This window comes from Manis javanica, chromosome 8 (genome assembly GCF_040802235.1).
Source record: "Manis javanica isolate MJ-LG chromosome 8, MJ_LKY, whole genome shotgun sequence".
Lineage (NCBI taxonomy): Eukaryota > Metazoa > Chordata > Mammalia > Pholidota > Manidae > Manis > Manis javanica.
The window spans coordinates 116,450,502-116,466,499 of NC_133163.1; the positions used below are offsets into that span (position 1 = coordinate 116,450,502).

Sequence of the window (15,998 nt, forward strand, 5' to 3'; positions counted from 1 at the left end):
ACTCGCTGTGACCGCGCCGTTTCCGTTGCCGCGCCATGCGCTCCAGGCTTCGGCCTCCGCTCCGGGCCCGTCCGGGGCCTCGGGGACAGTGGCACAGGGCACACGTCTTCGCGCCCGGGACCCTGGCGCCCCGCGACTGCTGAGAGCGGGGGCCGCGCGGGAGGGGCCGCGGGGCCGCGGGTGTGAGCGCGGGGAGCCCGGGAGCGCGGCTGTGCGCGCGCGCGGGGAGGGGCCGCGCCGTCACCCGGAGAGCCCGGCGGATCCCGGACTCCCGCCCGCCGCTCCGCCCGCCGCTCACCTCCGCTCACCGCTCGCCCGGCTCCAGCCGCCGCCGCACGGTGAGTACCCGCGTCCGGTCGCCTGCTGCCCCGGCGCCCTAACCCCACAGCTTTTTTCGTTTAGTTCCGATTTAGGTTCTTGTGGCTTTTAAAAAAAATTATACCTAAGGATTCTACCGCCTCACTCCCACCGCTGCCGGCCTTCCGCCTCGTCGCCCTTTCCAAGCTCACCCCTCCAGCCCTAGGAGCCGGCGAGGGCTCCCAAGCCTCCCTGGCCGCGGCTCCTTGTAGCTGTTAACTGGCCATTGCCCGGGCTTTCCGCTCTGGCCCTCGAAATTCGGTTCCTTTCCTAGGGCCCTCCTTCTCCTGACTCTGGGGCCCGGAGCCCTCTTCTCGCACTCGGGAAAACCCCTCGGGGACTTCAGACCCTCCGCTCGGGGAGGACTCGCTGCACTCGGAGCGCTCCCTTCACTGCATGCGGGCAGGGCACACTTGCCGATTTCGGAAAACCGGGAAGACATCGTCATCTCCAGGAGCCGCGTCGCCCCCAGCCGCCTCCCCAGCCCGCCTGGGAGCTCTTCAGGGGGGTGCGGGGCTTGTCTTGCTGACCTCTCGGCCGGGGAGTTCGGATAGTGCTTTTGCGTCCTCAAATGTTACAAGGGACTTCAGTGAGAAACGAGGGTCAACTTGTTTCAATTCTATCCGCGGAGATACAGATGAAACAGACAGATACCAGATAAATAGCTTGATACTTGAAGAAGGTATGAAGACAGATGGGAGAAAGAGGAGCGAACTGGGAGAGACAGACAGCTCAGGGGCAGATAAGATCGACAGATAAGGGGCACGTACACAAATAGGGAGGGAGAGAGGCAGACCGGAGATCCCAGCCTCCTCGATAAAGGCTTTTCAACTCAGATCCCCTGTCCCGCTGGAGCTGTCCCCCCGAAAATGGATTTGCTGTCCCGGTGGGGTTTAGGGAAGGGGCCCTCAGGGTCGGGCTGCCTGGGCCTCAGGAGTGCCTGCAGCTATAGGCCGGTGGGAGCCTCCCGTGTCTGAGCACAGTTGCTGGGCCGGGAGACCTAGTGGGCCCCAATCATCAGTCCCGGGGTCTTCTCTCTCCGTTGAGTTCTGCAGGCGCTGCTGCCTCGGCCAGGGAGCAAAGCGCGGGACCAGTAGTAACTTTTGACCCAGTGTGATGATGGCTTCCAAGACCAGTCAGGATTCCTCTCAGCCCATGTGAGCTGGGACAGGCGGGCATGAAGGGCACTCAGAGAGAAGATGCCCCCCAAAAGAGGAAGCCCAGAGCCAGGAGAAACTGCATTTGACCTGAGCAACGAAAGGCATATGCGAAGGAGGAAAACGTAGGGAGTGGGAGGTTAGAAACGAAGGAAAAGTGGTTCCTGAGAAACTTCCTTGAGAACCTCTCCGTCCCACACACTGACCCGGACGCAAACCAGCTTTGGTCTGGAACGCAGCTAAATATGCTGAAAATATGGTTAGGATTGCATGACCCTGGTACCACTGATGGCTGGAAAGAAAACTGTTTATATTTCCATCCAGAATCTTTCTGCTCAACGAACGCGGGGCTCCGGGAGTGAGACAAGAAGCTCGGCTTTGTGGAAACCGGTGCTGTTCTCTTGGGAAGCCAGCTCGGCAAGGAGCTGGGTGCGGTGGGGGCCTCCCTGGGGCCGGGCGCGCGCGGCGTGCTTTGGAGAGTCCGGTTCAGCACCGCGAACAGCGGTCGCCTCAGCCTCTTCCCCCTCCCTCACCGCCCCATACCCTCCTCTTTCTCCTTTCCATCTGCACCCCCCCCCGCCCCCTGCTGTCTAGAGACAGGCAGTGACCGCCCTTTCCCCCTCCCTACTCCTCCTGCGCTGCCCCCTCCCCCCGCCCGCCCGCGTGCATGCGCGACTGAGCAGAGGGGCAGCCTGTCCCCGAAGTCCGGGCTTCAGGACCCGGGCGGGTAGGGCAGGCTGAGAGGGTGGCCAAAGGCTCTCGGAACTGGGCGCTGGGAAGCCTGGGTTCGACAATGGCTTTGCTGTGTGGCCTTGGGCAAGTCACTCTCCGTCTCTGGGCCCCGCTTCCTCCCCAGTCCCAAAACAGAACTGAGTTCCTAGCAGCAGGGGCATTCCTGAAGTCTCGATTACCCACCTCCTCCTTCCCCGAACCCCGAGGGCTTTTGTTCTGGCGCCAGCACGCGTCTGAATAACAAAGGCGCCAGTCCAGGGGGCGAATGAGCTTGGACTCCCCGTGGCCAAGTTTTCCCCGCGCCCCACTCGGCGCGCCCCGCTGGGCGGGCCCGAACCGCGGTAGCGCTGAAAATGGCTCATCTGCTCTCTACTTTCTCTGTTTCGCAGGAGCGGCGGCATGGAGGCTCTCACCACTCAGCTGGGGCCGGGGCGCGAGGGCAACTCCTCACCCAACTCAAAGCAGGAGCTCCAACCCTATTCGGGCTCCAACGCTCTCAAACCCAACCAGGTGGGCGAGACGTCGCTGTACGGGGTGCCTATCGTGTCTCTGGTCATCGACGGCCAGGAGCGCCTGTGCCTGGCTCAGATCTCCAACACCCTCCTCAAGAACTACAGCTACAATGAGATACACAACCGCCGGGTGGCCCTGGGCATCACGTGCGTGCAGTGCACGCCGGTGCAGCTAGAGATTCTGCGTCGGGCCGGGGCCATGCCCATCTCGTCGCGTCGCTGTGGCATGATCACGAAGCGCGAGGCCGAACGCCTGTGCAAGTCGTTCTTGGGCGAGCACAAACCACCCAAGCTACCCGAGAACTTCGCGTTCGATGTGGTGCACGAGTGTGCGTGGGGCTCGCGTGGCAGCTTCATCCCCGCGCGTTACAACAGCTCGCGTGCCAAGTGCATCAAGTGCGGCTACTGCAGCATGTACTTCTCGCCTAACAAGTTCATCTTCCACTCACACCGCACACCCGACGCCAAGTATACGCAGCCCGACGCCGCCAACTTCAATTCCTGGCGCCGTCACCTCAAACTCAGTGATAAGTCGGCCACAGACGAACTAAGCCACGCTTGGGAGGACGTCAAGGCCATGTTCAATGGCGGCACGCGCAAGCGGACCTTCTCGCTGCAAGGAGGCGGCGGCGGCGGCTCTAACGGAGGGTCTGGTGGGCCAGGGAAGGGTGGTGCTGGTGGCGGCGGCGGCCCAGGGTGTGGCGCGGAGATGGCCCCAGGCCCGCCGCCCCACAAAAGCCTGCGCTGTGGCGAAGATGAGGCCACCGGGCCTCCTGGGGCGCCTCCTCCCCATCCGCAGAGGGGACTTGGTCTGCCAGCGGGAGCCGGCGGCCCCGCGGGCCCCGGAGCGCCTGGTGGCGGAGCCGGCGTACGCAGCTACCCAGTGATTCCAGTACCTAGTAAGGGGTTTGGCCTCTTGCAGAAACTGCCCCCGCCTCTTTTCCCTCATCCCTACGGCTTCCCCACAGCCTTCGGCCTCTGCCCCAAAAAGGACGACCCCGTGCTAGGCGCGGGTGAACCCAAGGGTGGCCCAGGCACCGGGAGCAGTGGGGGCGCGGGCACTGGCGGAGGCGCGGGTGGCCCAGGAACCGGTCACTTGCCCCCGGGGACCGGGGCTGGCCCGGGCGGCGGCGCCATGTTCTGGGGTCACCAACCCTCTGGGGCAGCCAAGGACGCAGCGGCCGTGGCTGCAGCTGCTGCTGCAGCCACTGTGTACCCGACGTTTCCCATGTTCTGGCCGGCGGCGGGCAGCCTCCCCGTGCCGCCCTATCCAGCTGCGCAGAGCCAAGCCAAGGCCGTGGCGGCCGCTGTAGCGGCAGCAGCGGCGGCGGCAGCGGCGGCCGCGGGTGGCGGCGGCCCCGAGTCCCTAGACGGTGCCGAGCCGACCAAGGAAGGCAGCCTGGGCGCAGAAGAGCGCTGTCCGAGCGCGCTGTCTCGCGGGCCGCTGGACGATGACTGCACGGACGACGCGCTGCCTCCTCCGCTGGCCCCGTTGCCCCCGCCCCCGCCGCCACCCGCACGCAAAGGCTCCTACGTCTCGGCCTTCCGGCCTGTGGTCAAGGACGCCGAGAGCATTGCCAAGCTCTATGGTAGCGCCCGGGACGCGTACGGCGCCGGGTCCGCTCGTGGGCCCGGACCCAACGCGGGGTCCGGAGGCGGCTACGTGAGCCCGGACTTTCTGAGCGAGGGCAGCTCCAGCTACCACTCCGCCTCACCCGACGTGGACACTGCGGACGAACCCGAGGTGGACGTGGAGTCCAACCGCTTCCCCGACGACGAGGGCGCCCCGGACGAGGCGGAGCCCGGCGTGCCCAGCGCGCCCAGCACCGGAGGCGGCCCAGACGGCGACCAGCCCGCAGGGCCCCCGTCTACCACGTCCTCAGGCGCTGACGGTCCCACAGACTCTCCCGACGGCGGCAGCCCTCGTCCCCGGCGACGACCGGGGCTACCCCCAGCCAGCCGGCCCGCCTTTGGGGACCTGGCGGCCGACGACCTAGTGAGGAGACCCGAGAGGAGCCCGCCGAGCAGTGGCTATGAGCTGCGAGAGCCTTGCGGGCCTCTGGGGGGCCCCGCGCCGGCCAAGGTGAGCTCGGCGCCTACCAGGCTGGTGGCGCCTTCCTTCTTACTCTTTGGGCACCTAGGGGATGTGGGGACAGGCTCTGGGCGGGTAGGACCCGGAAAATGTGTTCTGAGCGGACGTTCGAGCAGCAGGTTCCAGTTCCTCTGCGTAGGCCCAGCTCTGGGAGCTCCGGGGAGCTGGGCGTATTGATTGGAACCTCTTGAGGCGGTGGGGGGGGGAGGCCTAAGAAATGGGTGTGCTGCGTTTTTGTTTATGTGAGTGGGGAGGAGATGCAGAGACTGTCAGTCACGCAGAGAAAGAGAGAAAGAAAAGATATTTGGAGGAAGAAAGCGGAGGAGAGAAAGGGACCCAAAGGCGGAAAAAAGCGCTCGCAAGACCGGGTCTGGAGCACAACCACGGGATGAGGATCAGAGCCCCGGGGGAAACGAATGGATAAGGAGAGAAGAGGGCGGCCTCCTCCCCAGCTGGGCTCCAGCAGTAAGGGGTCGCAGGAATGTACCTCCACTCCGATTCAGTTTCCCGTCTCTTCGAGCTTCCGCCTTGGGAACAGCAGTGTTCGTTAATAGGAAGCTGTAGAGAGAGTGCGGGGTGAGAGAGGGGCTCTCAGGGTGCCGGGCCGCGGTTTTGGTGCGGGGTACGCAGCTAAGCCGGAATCACTGACCATTTAAAAGTGGGTGCGCACACCTGTACATTTCCACTGTGTCCATTAAAACATGAGTCATTAGCCGGATACGAAAAGCGTCATTAATGTCGGGGATGTGGCGCGGGCGGGAGGGAAGATGCGGAAAATGAGTTGAGCGAAAAGACAGGGGAGGCTCCGGGGGCGCGGGTAGCGGATCTCCGCCACCACCCAACCCCCCAGCCTTGCTAGTACGCCCTGGCGCGGAGATGGGCGACCCCAGGCGCCCGCCCTAACCGCCCGTCATTTTCGGCCGCCGCAGGTGTACGCGCCAGAGCGGGACGAGCACGTGAAGAGCGCGGCGGCGGCGCCGGGGCCCGCGACCTCCTACCTCTGCACCCCCGAGGCCCACGGTAACGCCCCCAGCCCCCTGCCGAGTTCGCGGGCCGGTGTGAGGCGGGGACCGCAGGCAGAGGGCCGGGGCCCGGGGAGGCCTCCGAGGGACGGGGAGGGGAGAAAGAGACTGAGAAAGCGAGAGAAACGGGGGGAGGGAAAGAAAAATAATGAAAGAGAAGGGAAACTAAGCGAGAACTCCCAACAACTTCCAATGTTTGGCTGCTTAACAGTAAACTGCCCTCTTCACCACACATACACGCGCTCACGTGCACCACAAATACTGGGTGAAAACCTAAACATCACTCCTGGCACCCCCTTCAAGTTTTCTCATTTACTCAGCAAGTGTTTTTGGCTGAGAGTTCCCCCCGTGGTCAGACCCGGGCGGCGAGTGGGGACGCTTGCTCGCGCGGTTGGGTGGTACCCCTGAAGCGCCTCTGCAGCTGCGGCACAACGCGGGAGGAGGCCCCGCATATGAGCGCGGGATCCAGGGGTTCATAGATCAGGGCTGAGGGCCTCGGAAATCTGGGCAGGCTGAGTCCACGATGTCTCGCCGCCACCACCACCCCGTGGGCCGCAGCCTGGGCCACGTTCTCTGGGGGAGCTGCGCAGGCGGACCGAGCGGCCACGCGCGCCCGCGATGTCCCAGTATCTGCGCGCGATGTAGGTCGCCCGTCCCTGGTGAGCTCCGCCGTTCGTCTCTTGTTCTTTTCCGAGGGGCTGGAGAGGGGGCCTGGGGCTCGAGATGAACAGAGCGCGCGCGGGGGAGGGGGGCTGGCCCAAAGCCTGGGGGTGCGAGCCCAGGCACACAGCCGGGAACCATCGGCGGACGCAACGCTTTTAATTAGGGCTCTGGCGCCCCGACGGTGGCAGCTCTGGCCGTATCGGGGTCACGGTTTCTTTGGCTCTCCTTGAAACTCAGTTTATTGCCTTTAAGAACCAGATAAGGAAGACAATCACTCGACCGCCGAAGATTTGGAAACGAGGAAATCCTATCCAGACCAAAGGAGTATCTCCCAACCAAGTCCTGCAAATACAGACCGAGGTGAGCCCCAGGACCCTCGCGCACCACCCCCCACGCGGGTGCTAGGGCCCAGGTCGCCCAGGTTCCCACCCTCTTTGGCTTGCGATCAAGTGTGAGCGGCTGCCGGCTCCCTTGTGTGGCTGATAGATACATATTTAAACAGCGCGCGTGCGGGTGCAGACCAGGTTTCCTGAGTTGCTCCTTCCTGGTGGGTTTTGGGCCTCTTCCGGGTAAGGGAAGGGGGCGGGCATACTAGAAGGAAATGAGGGACACCATCACCCACACGAAACAGGTCAAAGGGCACTTCCCGCCCTAAAATGGCCTATCTTCTCTGGGTCACTCTCTAAAATGATAGTTACACTCCTGAAAGGATGACTCGAAAGGTAGGTAGTACTGGAGGCCTCTAACTGTCTCTTCTAAAGGCAGAGGATCTGGAGTAGGTCCCTGACTTAGAAAATTCCCGCAAACCTCAGCTCTCCCCTCCCAAGGCTTCTTCCAGGACAGAACTCTGCTTACCTGCCCTCGTTTCCCAGGTGAAGATGGGCTTACCCTGGATGTCACTGGAACTCAGCTTGTGGAGAAAGATATCGAGAACTTGGCCAGAGGTGAGGTTAAATCTGTAAAATTGGGGTATATTGCGCCTGGGGGAGATTGGGCCGTTCTTGTAGAGGGGTGTTATTCCCACAGGAGTCAGTGTGAGATGGAGAACCAGTTTCAGTGGGTAAAAAGTATAATCCCCTGGACACATTATACTGGCACAGAGGTGTGTGTGCATAGTGGGTGGGGAGAGTGAACCAAACCCTCCCAAGAGATTCACTGGAGTTTGGGTTCCCAAAGCTGGGCCTGTCTGATTACTGAGAAAGAAATGAATAAAGATCCTCAGAACTTGATGCATGTGAACAGCAGACAGGCAGTCTGGGTCTCCCAACCTTGCTGGAAAAACATGACTTTTTCTTAATAGCAAGATTGCAAGGAGGCACTCAATTTAGGAAAGTCTGAGAGTTTATTTTTTTCCCCTGGAATTAATGCATGACCGTCTTATCCCACCCTAAATGTGGTGAAGATGGAGCTTGGTTTTAGAATGGAATCCTGGGGTTGCTGCTTAGCCTGCAAGGGGAGAGAGTGGCTTGAGGAGTAGAGGAAGGGAGCCTGTAACTGCACTTTGCTCCTCTGCCTCCCATTCTTGGGTTTTCTCAGCAGCTACTAGGGGTAGGATTTCTCAGCTTCCCCTGGAGGAGGACCCACATACCAATAGCTCTGTAGTCAGGGCAGCTCCCTGCTACCCTTCTGGGGCTGGTTTCTGACGGCACTAATGGGGCTTTCCACACGCACCTGCTCTCCCACCTCAAACCAGCCCAGGGATGGGCATGGAAACTGGTGTGGGGAGGCAGAGAAGCACTGGTGGTCTTCCACTCTTCCCAGTTACAGATTTTATAGGATGTGCAATTACATTGAAAATCATTGGTACTTTATATGAGGGTTGTTAGCATGGATCTGGAGTTCTGGAATCTCCTGAAATTGTCAACTGTTGTGAGTACATGTATTTTTCCAGGGTAGGGGCCAAGACTCTAACCAGATTCCCCCTGCTCTGTATTTTTGGAGGAAGGGATTAGGTCTGTCATTTGAAGGGATAAATCAAGTGTTTCTGCACCAGCCTCTAAGGTTAGGGAGTTAGGAAAACTTAAAGCAGATGCCATACCGGTTAGTGCCTGGAGTCAGGGCCTAGAAGTTCAACATTTGTTCTACCACCCTGAATTTCATTCTTCTGGGCAACCTTTCTCCTAGTCTTTTTCCTTCACCCAAATCTTTTGGATGCAAATAGTCAACAGAGCTGAGGGCCTGTACCTCCCTGCCCCACCTTCCCCAGCTCCCATCTCAGGGCTGTCAGTCAGGGCATGACCTGCAGGACCTTTGGGGCCCTTGAGTCCTGCACACCCTGCTTCTTTACCTCCCTTTTTCTCCCCTTCACAGACGAATTGCAAAAACTGCTCCTGGAGCAAATGGATCTCCGCAAAAAACTGGAGCGAGAATTTCAGAGTCTCAAAGGTACCCCCATCCAGACCCACCCTACCCCACCTCACCTCATCACCAGAGCCTTCTGGCACACCCCAGGCTGGCTCTGGGGACCCCAACGCAGACAGCTGCGCCCCTGTGGGAGCCACTGTTCCCTCCTTTTCCGGGATTCCCCGCTAGGCCAGAGACTGATGGGGTGGAGGTGGGGTGGGGAGTGGGGAAATGGGGCCGAGGGAGGGGCTGTGCGTAACAGCTCTCAATCAATTTGCGCAGATAATTTTCAGGATCAAATGAAGAGGGAATTGGCTTATCGAGAAGAAATGGTGCAACAGCTGCAAATTGTCAGAGGTAAGACGGGAGTCAGGTGAGTGCCTGCATGGGCCTTAACTGCCTCTCGTCTGGCAGGAGCCGCAATGTTGGCTCAGCCATTTGGATTTAAATTGAAGGTAATTTAACAATTATTTTTTTTATTTAATATCCTTTGTATACTCTGATTAGCCTCAGAATGGCAAGCGAGCCCAGCAAACGGCTTGCAGGCATCATTACATGGAGTGATTGAACTTCTTATCGCGGCAATTTCCATGGTTTCTAAATTAAAAATCGAGGCGTAAAATTACCTGGGAAGTAATGCCTAAGTTTGCTTTAATTTTGGTAGATCCGTCTGCCTTTAAGCGCCGTCCCAGGCCATTTCCTCCCTCCGTCAGGCTGCAGTTCGGAGCGCTGACACCCCCTCCCTCAGTCCCTTGGACTCGTTTCTGCGAGGGGCTGAGCGCTGAGGAAGGGTGAGGCCCAGGCTGTGACCCCGGCTGGCTGGAGAGTGGTCTCATTTCCTTACCGGTCCCTCCCTATGTCTTCCAGACACTCTGTGTAACGAACTTGACCAAGAGCGGAAGGCGCGCTATGCCATCCAGCAGAAATTAAAAGGTGCGATGCTGGGGGAACAAAGATAGGGGTGCCAGGAGCTGGCTATGCCGGCATATGGATGGACGGATGGATGGATGAATGAATGAATGAATGAATGAGAATGTTGGGGCTAGTGAAAGAGGAAAGCCAGGTCTATGTGGATCAAGCTGAAAGGAGGGAAATGAGAGTTGATTTTAATGGGGAAATGATTCTAGAACAGTGGGATAGGGGGAAAGAGACCCTTGAGCTCTGGACATTGGGAAATCTGCCTGAGGTCCAAATCTGGCCTTGGGCAGATCACCCTCCCTCTTCCTGTGCCTCAGTTTCCTCTTCTATAAAATGGAACTATTGAACAAGAGCAGGGGTTGTGAATCACCAGGATGTGTCTCCTGCCCTCCTACCTTCCTCTGATCCTCTTGCTTGAGAACCCATGCGCCCAAAGGGGGTGGGTGAGGCTCCGGCGGGCATTTAGGGGGCAAGGGAGGCCAGGCAGGCGAGGCGCCCAACGTGGCCCGCCCGACTGTCTCTCCAGAAGCCCATGACGCCCTGCACCACTTCTCCTGCAAGATGCTGACGCCCCGTCATTGCACCGGCAACTGCTCCTTCAAGCCCCCGCTGTTGCCCTAGGGCCGGCCCGGCTGCGCCCACGCGCCCTCAAGCCATGCTGCTCTCTTCCTGTAAATACCCACGGCCGCGGCGGCCCAGAGCGAGGAACAAGCCATTCGGACCGGACCGTTGTAAATACAGTTTCCCGCCCGTCCGCCCTCCTCCGGGGCGCCACAAGCCCATGGCCCTGCCTCTGTTTCCAAGTGTAAATAACCACCTCGCCCTACGGTTGAACTCCCGGGCATCGGACCTCAAGGGGTTAACTGGACCGAAGGGGGTAAGAAAGGGGAGAGAGAGAGTCTCTCCACACACTGTCCCACCTCCGTACAGCCTCGGACCCCTAATTTGAATACAATGTAGCAACTTCGCTGGCGCTGACCCCCACCCCCAACCCCGCTCCCCTATCCCGTCCACTTCTGAAACTTGTTCCTAACGACAGTGGCTATGTGCAATGGATATAAATGTACTGTGAGTCTCCTGGTTCAGTATTGGGTTCACTTTAATTTATTTACGTTGTTTACGTTATTTTGCTCTCTTCTTTTGTACTTACTTCCAGTCCCCTTCTGCATTCCCTTTTGGGTTTTGCTTTGTCTATTTTTGTTGTAACCTGTTGATATAACAGCACTTTAAAAAAGGGCAACAACTGACTCACAAGATGGAGACCACCTTGAGCCTGTTTGGGAAACCACTCTGTATCAGTGACTTTTGTTTTTAATAATAAAGAGAAATTCTATCACTTCCTGGGGCTGTGGAGGTGGGAGTGAGGCAGGTGGGAAAGGAGGCTGGGCAGAGACATGCTGAGGATTGCACAACAATTGGGGCATGGGGACCACAGCGCCAGTTCTGGGGCGCCTGCTGAGAATTGCACCCGCTCAGGTGGGTAGCAGCTGGCACCCTGACCTCTGCCCCGGCCCTTCAGACATACCCAGCTTGCCCCACGGGCCATCCCCTCCTCATTTCTAGCACTGTCGCCTGGGCCTCTGCCCAGGGAACGAGGTCTATGGCTTCGTCCTTGACGCCGTGTTGCCTGAACGCTTCCCTGTGTGGTCCCTAGGGGCCGAGAGTTATTCGTGCCCACCCCACTGGGGAAGTCATCCCCAGGCCTTCAGAGAAGGGACGCTGTTTTCCTGACAATTTGCACGGCACCGTTCCCAGAATGCCAAGTTCAGCCAGAATTGCTAGAAGGCGCAGGCATCACCCGCCTTGCCCTGGAGCACTGGGGCACGGGGGAGGCGAGATATTTTTGATGGACCTCGGCGGGCAGGCCTGGAAAGGAAGGGCGTGACTCAGCGCTGGTGCTCGGATGCTCTCCCGCCAGCCCCGGCGCTACCGACCGGAGGTTTTTATGTTCCGTCCAGTTTAGTTCGAGCGGGTTTGTGGATGTGAAGGAGCCCAAGAAGAAAGGTGAGGCCGCTGCAGTCCAGGGCGCCTCCCCGGGGTCGTGCGGGAAGAGCGTGCTCCCCGGCGGCGGCGGTGGTAGAGGCCTCACATTGCCGCAGGCCTCGCGGCGGCCTGTTTCCGCAGCGCATCTGCTGGTCCGGCTACAGATAAAGGAGGGAAACGGCGGCGCCCCTTTTGGAGGGGGAGGAGAGTGTGGCTGGAGTGGGAAATGTCGCCGTACAGGGAATCAGTCAGCTCTGGCTTTCAGTTTTACCCCCCTGGGCTGACTAGTAGGGGTGCTGTGTCGCGCCCTGGATTATTCCTAGGCCAATGTTCCGTCCTATGTAAAATAATACTCAGGCCTCGCTTTCCGGGGTGCATGGAAGCTTCCCTGGAAGGGAAGCAGAGCGCAGGGTAGCGGTCCTCCGCCAGGACCAGCGCCTCGACGACCCGCTCCTTCCACAAGGCTCTCACTGCGCGTCTTGGGAGGACCTGGGGAGCCCCAGGCGGGGACGCTGGAGGGTGCTCCGGCCGGGAAGTTTCACGGTGGGTGGGCTGGAGGGCCCGAGGCGGGGCCGGCGCGCAGGGGGCGTGCTCTGGACCGCCCAAAAGGGGCGCCAGCCGGAGACCGCTGCGCGGTGAAGGCAGGAAGCCAGTCCCCAGAGCATCCTGAGCTCAGGCTTGCAGCCCTCAAGTCCTGGGATACTGCGAGGCCAGACACAGGAAATGAGAGACAGTGGTGAGGGCGCCAGGTAACCTGTGACGCTTCACCAAGGGTTAAAGTCACCACAGGACGCGCGATCTTCCTGCCGGAACCCTCTGAGAAGCAGGACCGTTTCCTCTGGTGGAACCAAGTCAGTTCTCCACTGTACCACTGGTGAAACGGGTCCAGAGCGGGAGTGACTTGCGTCTGCATAGCGTGCCAGGGACTAGCGGAGCTGGGACGCGGCGGGCAGCGCAGGGGTGGCAGTGCACGCACCTTTGCCCCTCCGCGCAGCCGCACCTCTGCAAGCCGCGTTTCCTTTTCTGTAAAATGGAAATAGCAGTTGGTGCTCAGACACGAAGTTCCGTGGCTGCGACCCACACAGAGGAGCCTGACAAATACTCCTTTCCACCTTTCCTTTCCGAATTCCCCAAAGCGGAGCAAAAAGCCGTAGGCAGCTGGGGCCCACCGGAAAGGGCGCCCCATCTGGACAGGAATCTCTGAAGATCGGAGGTGTAGGCGGATCTGACCCAGAAAGCTCTGTGGCAAAAATCCTATTGGGCTCTGCGTCCCTTCAGAAGTGGTTTGTTCCCCCCCCACCCGCAAATGTTAATAACCAAACGATTGGTATGGATGTAATTATCAATAATTATACGAATTATTGCTGATTGCGGGGCTCGTAGCTACTTTAATTAGTTTACCAGATTCTAATTAAGTTAAATGAAACATTAATAGGGAAAATATGCTTTAAAAAAAACACAGGATTTTTTTGTCTGTTTCTTACCACAATGTTGCCACCTTGTGACAGATTTTAAGCATTGCAGTCAATGTACGAAGGCCCCAGACTAGTCACTCACTGCCTTGTCTTAGAAAAAGTGGGGTTCGAGGAATAGGGAACGGGCTGTGGGGCACAGAATGTCCTCCCGCCTGCTCTTTTGAGGTGTTTGATTCCACACTCCTTACCCCCGCTGTGCCCATAGGAGGTGTTGGAAGGTAAAAAGGGTAAATAAAGTCTTGGAGGGCAAAGAACCAGGTAAACATGCCCCTTAGACCTGAAACTATTTTTTTCCGGCACAGGAACTCCGGACCCTTCATAGAGGGATGCGGTGGGAGAGGTGGTCTTTATTCTCTCCCATCCCAGCAAATCCAGAATGAGAAGCTGAGCGAAGCTGGAAGCAGAATCAGGTTGCTTGATTTTTTTTTTCTTTTCATTCCCTGGGAAGAAATCTCCATCCATTTGCTCTGCAAATCAGAGTAACCTGTTAGCAAAAGACACCAGGAAGACCCTTGGATTCCTGGGACTAACCTCCGTGTTCCTGTGGCTCTTGGTTCCTGAGGCTAACAGGGCACTCGTTTCCCTGAATTATTCTTGATTCTGTGTGTCTGTTTCACACATCTTGCTCTTCCTTGTGTTTTCCAACACAAAGCCCAGTCAACAGATGTCTAGATAAATGCATTCCAATTTTGTGGTTCATCTGGGTGCTGGAAATGTCTGAGGAAAGGAATCCTAGATGCTCTGGACAACAGCTATTGAGAAACAAATCATTTGCATAATGTTAATTAAGCAAAGGCTTGGGGCTCAGAGGATCCTTCATCAATAGGATTATTTTGGGGGGTCAGGTATCAGTTAAGTGATTGTCAACCTATAACAGGAAAACTTTCTTCCTTTTCCAATTGTGTCCCAAGAAGGGCACTCACTGGGCACATATCTACCCATCTATTCCCAGCTGCTCTGATCTAAAGTAAGCCTTGATCTTTTCCAAAAATTCGACTCCTGTCCTTGAATTCAGAATAAAAACAAAAGCAGACCTGGACTTGTATGCTCTTTCCATTAATTCTAAACAGCTTTATCTCCTACTCTCATTTAAAAGCACAAACTCTATAGCTAGATTTCCTGGGTCACAATTTTCTCTTCACTAGTTGTGTGACATTGGACAATTTGTTGAATCTCTCTGTGCCTCAGTTTTCTCATCTAAAACATAAAGGGGGGAAAGGATACCTACTTCATAGAACTGTGCAGAGCCAGGAACTCAGCCAAGTCTCCGGCTTTTCAAGACTAGGAATCGCTTGTCTTTCCTAATTTCTGCTTTCAGACAATGGTCATGCCAAGAAGAACGACAAAGCTTCTTTAGAAGGAAAGAGAGTCACACCAACACTTGGTCTTTTCCTTGTTTGACATCCCAAAGGGAAACATTTAAAACTACTCACCCAATAGCCCAAGTAGCCTCCAAAGAACCAGGCATCTCTGGGAGAAGAAGGAAAAACCAGTTTGTCCTGTAACTCCATGCATTAGAGGCCGTAAGCCAAAGAAAAGGCGCAATGAGAGGTCCCACAGACCCCTATTCTCGGCTTGTTACCAGGAAAGGATCATTTTACCTCCACTTAAGGGAGCAGAAATGGATCCCTGATGCAACGCTGCTCGGCAGCTCCTAGCACCCGCGGGGAGAGGTTCCGCCGCTGCCCTGGGGTGGCCGTGGAGCTCAGCCACTGCCTGCCCTCCCAAACTATGGAGAGCATAGAGCCTGGGAGCTGAACGGCCGCTGGAGGCAGACGGACTGGGCTTCCAGCCGCTGCAGAGACCGCCAGGAGGAATACGTGTATGCTCCGGCACCAGCAAAGCATATGCACCAGTATTTTTCTCATGGAAATAAACTAGTATTTCAAAACACATTGACAAAGTCATCACGGGAAATCTGAACTTTGTTGGACTTTTTTTTTTCTCTTCTCTTATTAATTAGGACTTTGCTTTTTGCGACTGAATTATCTGGGGGCAGAGCCCCGCATCTTTTCAGTGTCTATGCCTCCTCTAAAGAGCTTACCAGGCCTTGCCTCACGCCCAGGTTGCTTTACTTCTTGGCGTCTTCTGTAAAATAAAACGTGACAATAATACCCACAAGGCAGGGCTGTCAGGAATATTAAAATGACATATTGGTGGAGCCCCTGGCACATGGTAGGTGCTCAATAAGGAGTGGGCTTTTTTTTTTTTTAAGGATTCCAAGGCAGCATGAGGGCTCAGTCTTGCTGTAAGTTCCTGTCTTAGTGCACCTTTCGTTTATCGTAGCACTGAAGTCCTGTTATGTTTTGGACCTGAAATGGATCAACTTTGGCAAGGCCCTTCCCCTAAGTGTAAGGTACTGTACAACTCAGGATAGTGAGAAGGAAGCAGAATCAAGATGGAGAAGATCTAAAACTGGGGGCTCGAGGACTACATATAAAAAGCACAGCAAAGAGATGAACCTAACCACACCCTGCATCCTTATTCCATATTCTGGGTTTAGTTTCCTTTGTTTCAAAAGGCATGACCCGTAGTTGGAATCCGCTGGCATACTTAATGCAAACTGTGTGTGGGGTAGACACAAATGCAAAAATATGGAACGCTTCACGAATTTGCGTGTCATCCTTGCGCAGGGGCCATGCTAATCTTCTCTGTATCGTTCCAATTTTAGTATATGTGCTGCCGAAGCGAGCACGATGTTTAAGAGTGCACATGAAATATATAAGGACAAAAATCTCAAAGCT

The 15,998-nt window shown here is 57.1% G+C and overlaps 1 protein-coding gene and 1 non-coding gene across 2 annotated transcripts; one reads left to right on the forward strand and one right to left on the reverse strand.

The window, feature by feature from the left end:
• Window positions 1–237: 237 nt before the first annotated feature.
• Window positions 238–12,910, forward strand: SKOR1 (SKI family transcriptional corepressor 1). Its single transcript, XM_017659411.3, has 9 exons — window positions 238–338; window positions 2,636–4,841; window positions 5,780–5,870; window positions 6,788–6,895; window positions 7,408–7,479; window positions 8,846–8,920; window positions 9,161–9,235; window positions 9,746–9,811; window positions 10,323–12,910. The coding sequence occupies exons 2-9, from the start codon at window positions 2,646–2,648 to the stop codon at window positions 10,415–10,417; spliced, it is 2,778 nt and encodes a 925-aa protein (XP_017514900.3). The 5' UTR covers window positions 238–338; window positions 2,636–2,645; the 3' UTR covers window positions 10,418–12,910.
• A 2,932-nt stretch (window positions 12,911–15,842) lies between these two features.
• Window positions 15,843–15,949, reverse strand: LOC118970889 (U6 spliceosomal RNA). The gene has a single exon (XR_005059079.1). It is a non-coding gene; the product is annotated as a U6 spliceosomal RNA (small nuclear RNA).
• Window positions 15,950–15,998: the final 49 nt, after the last annotated feature.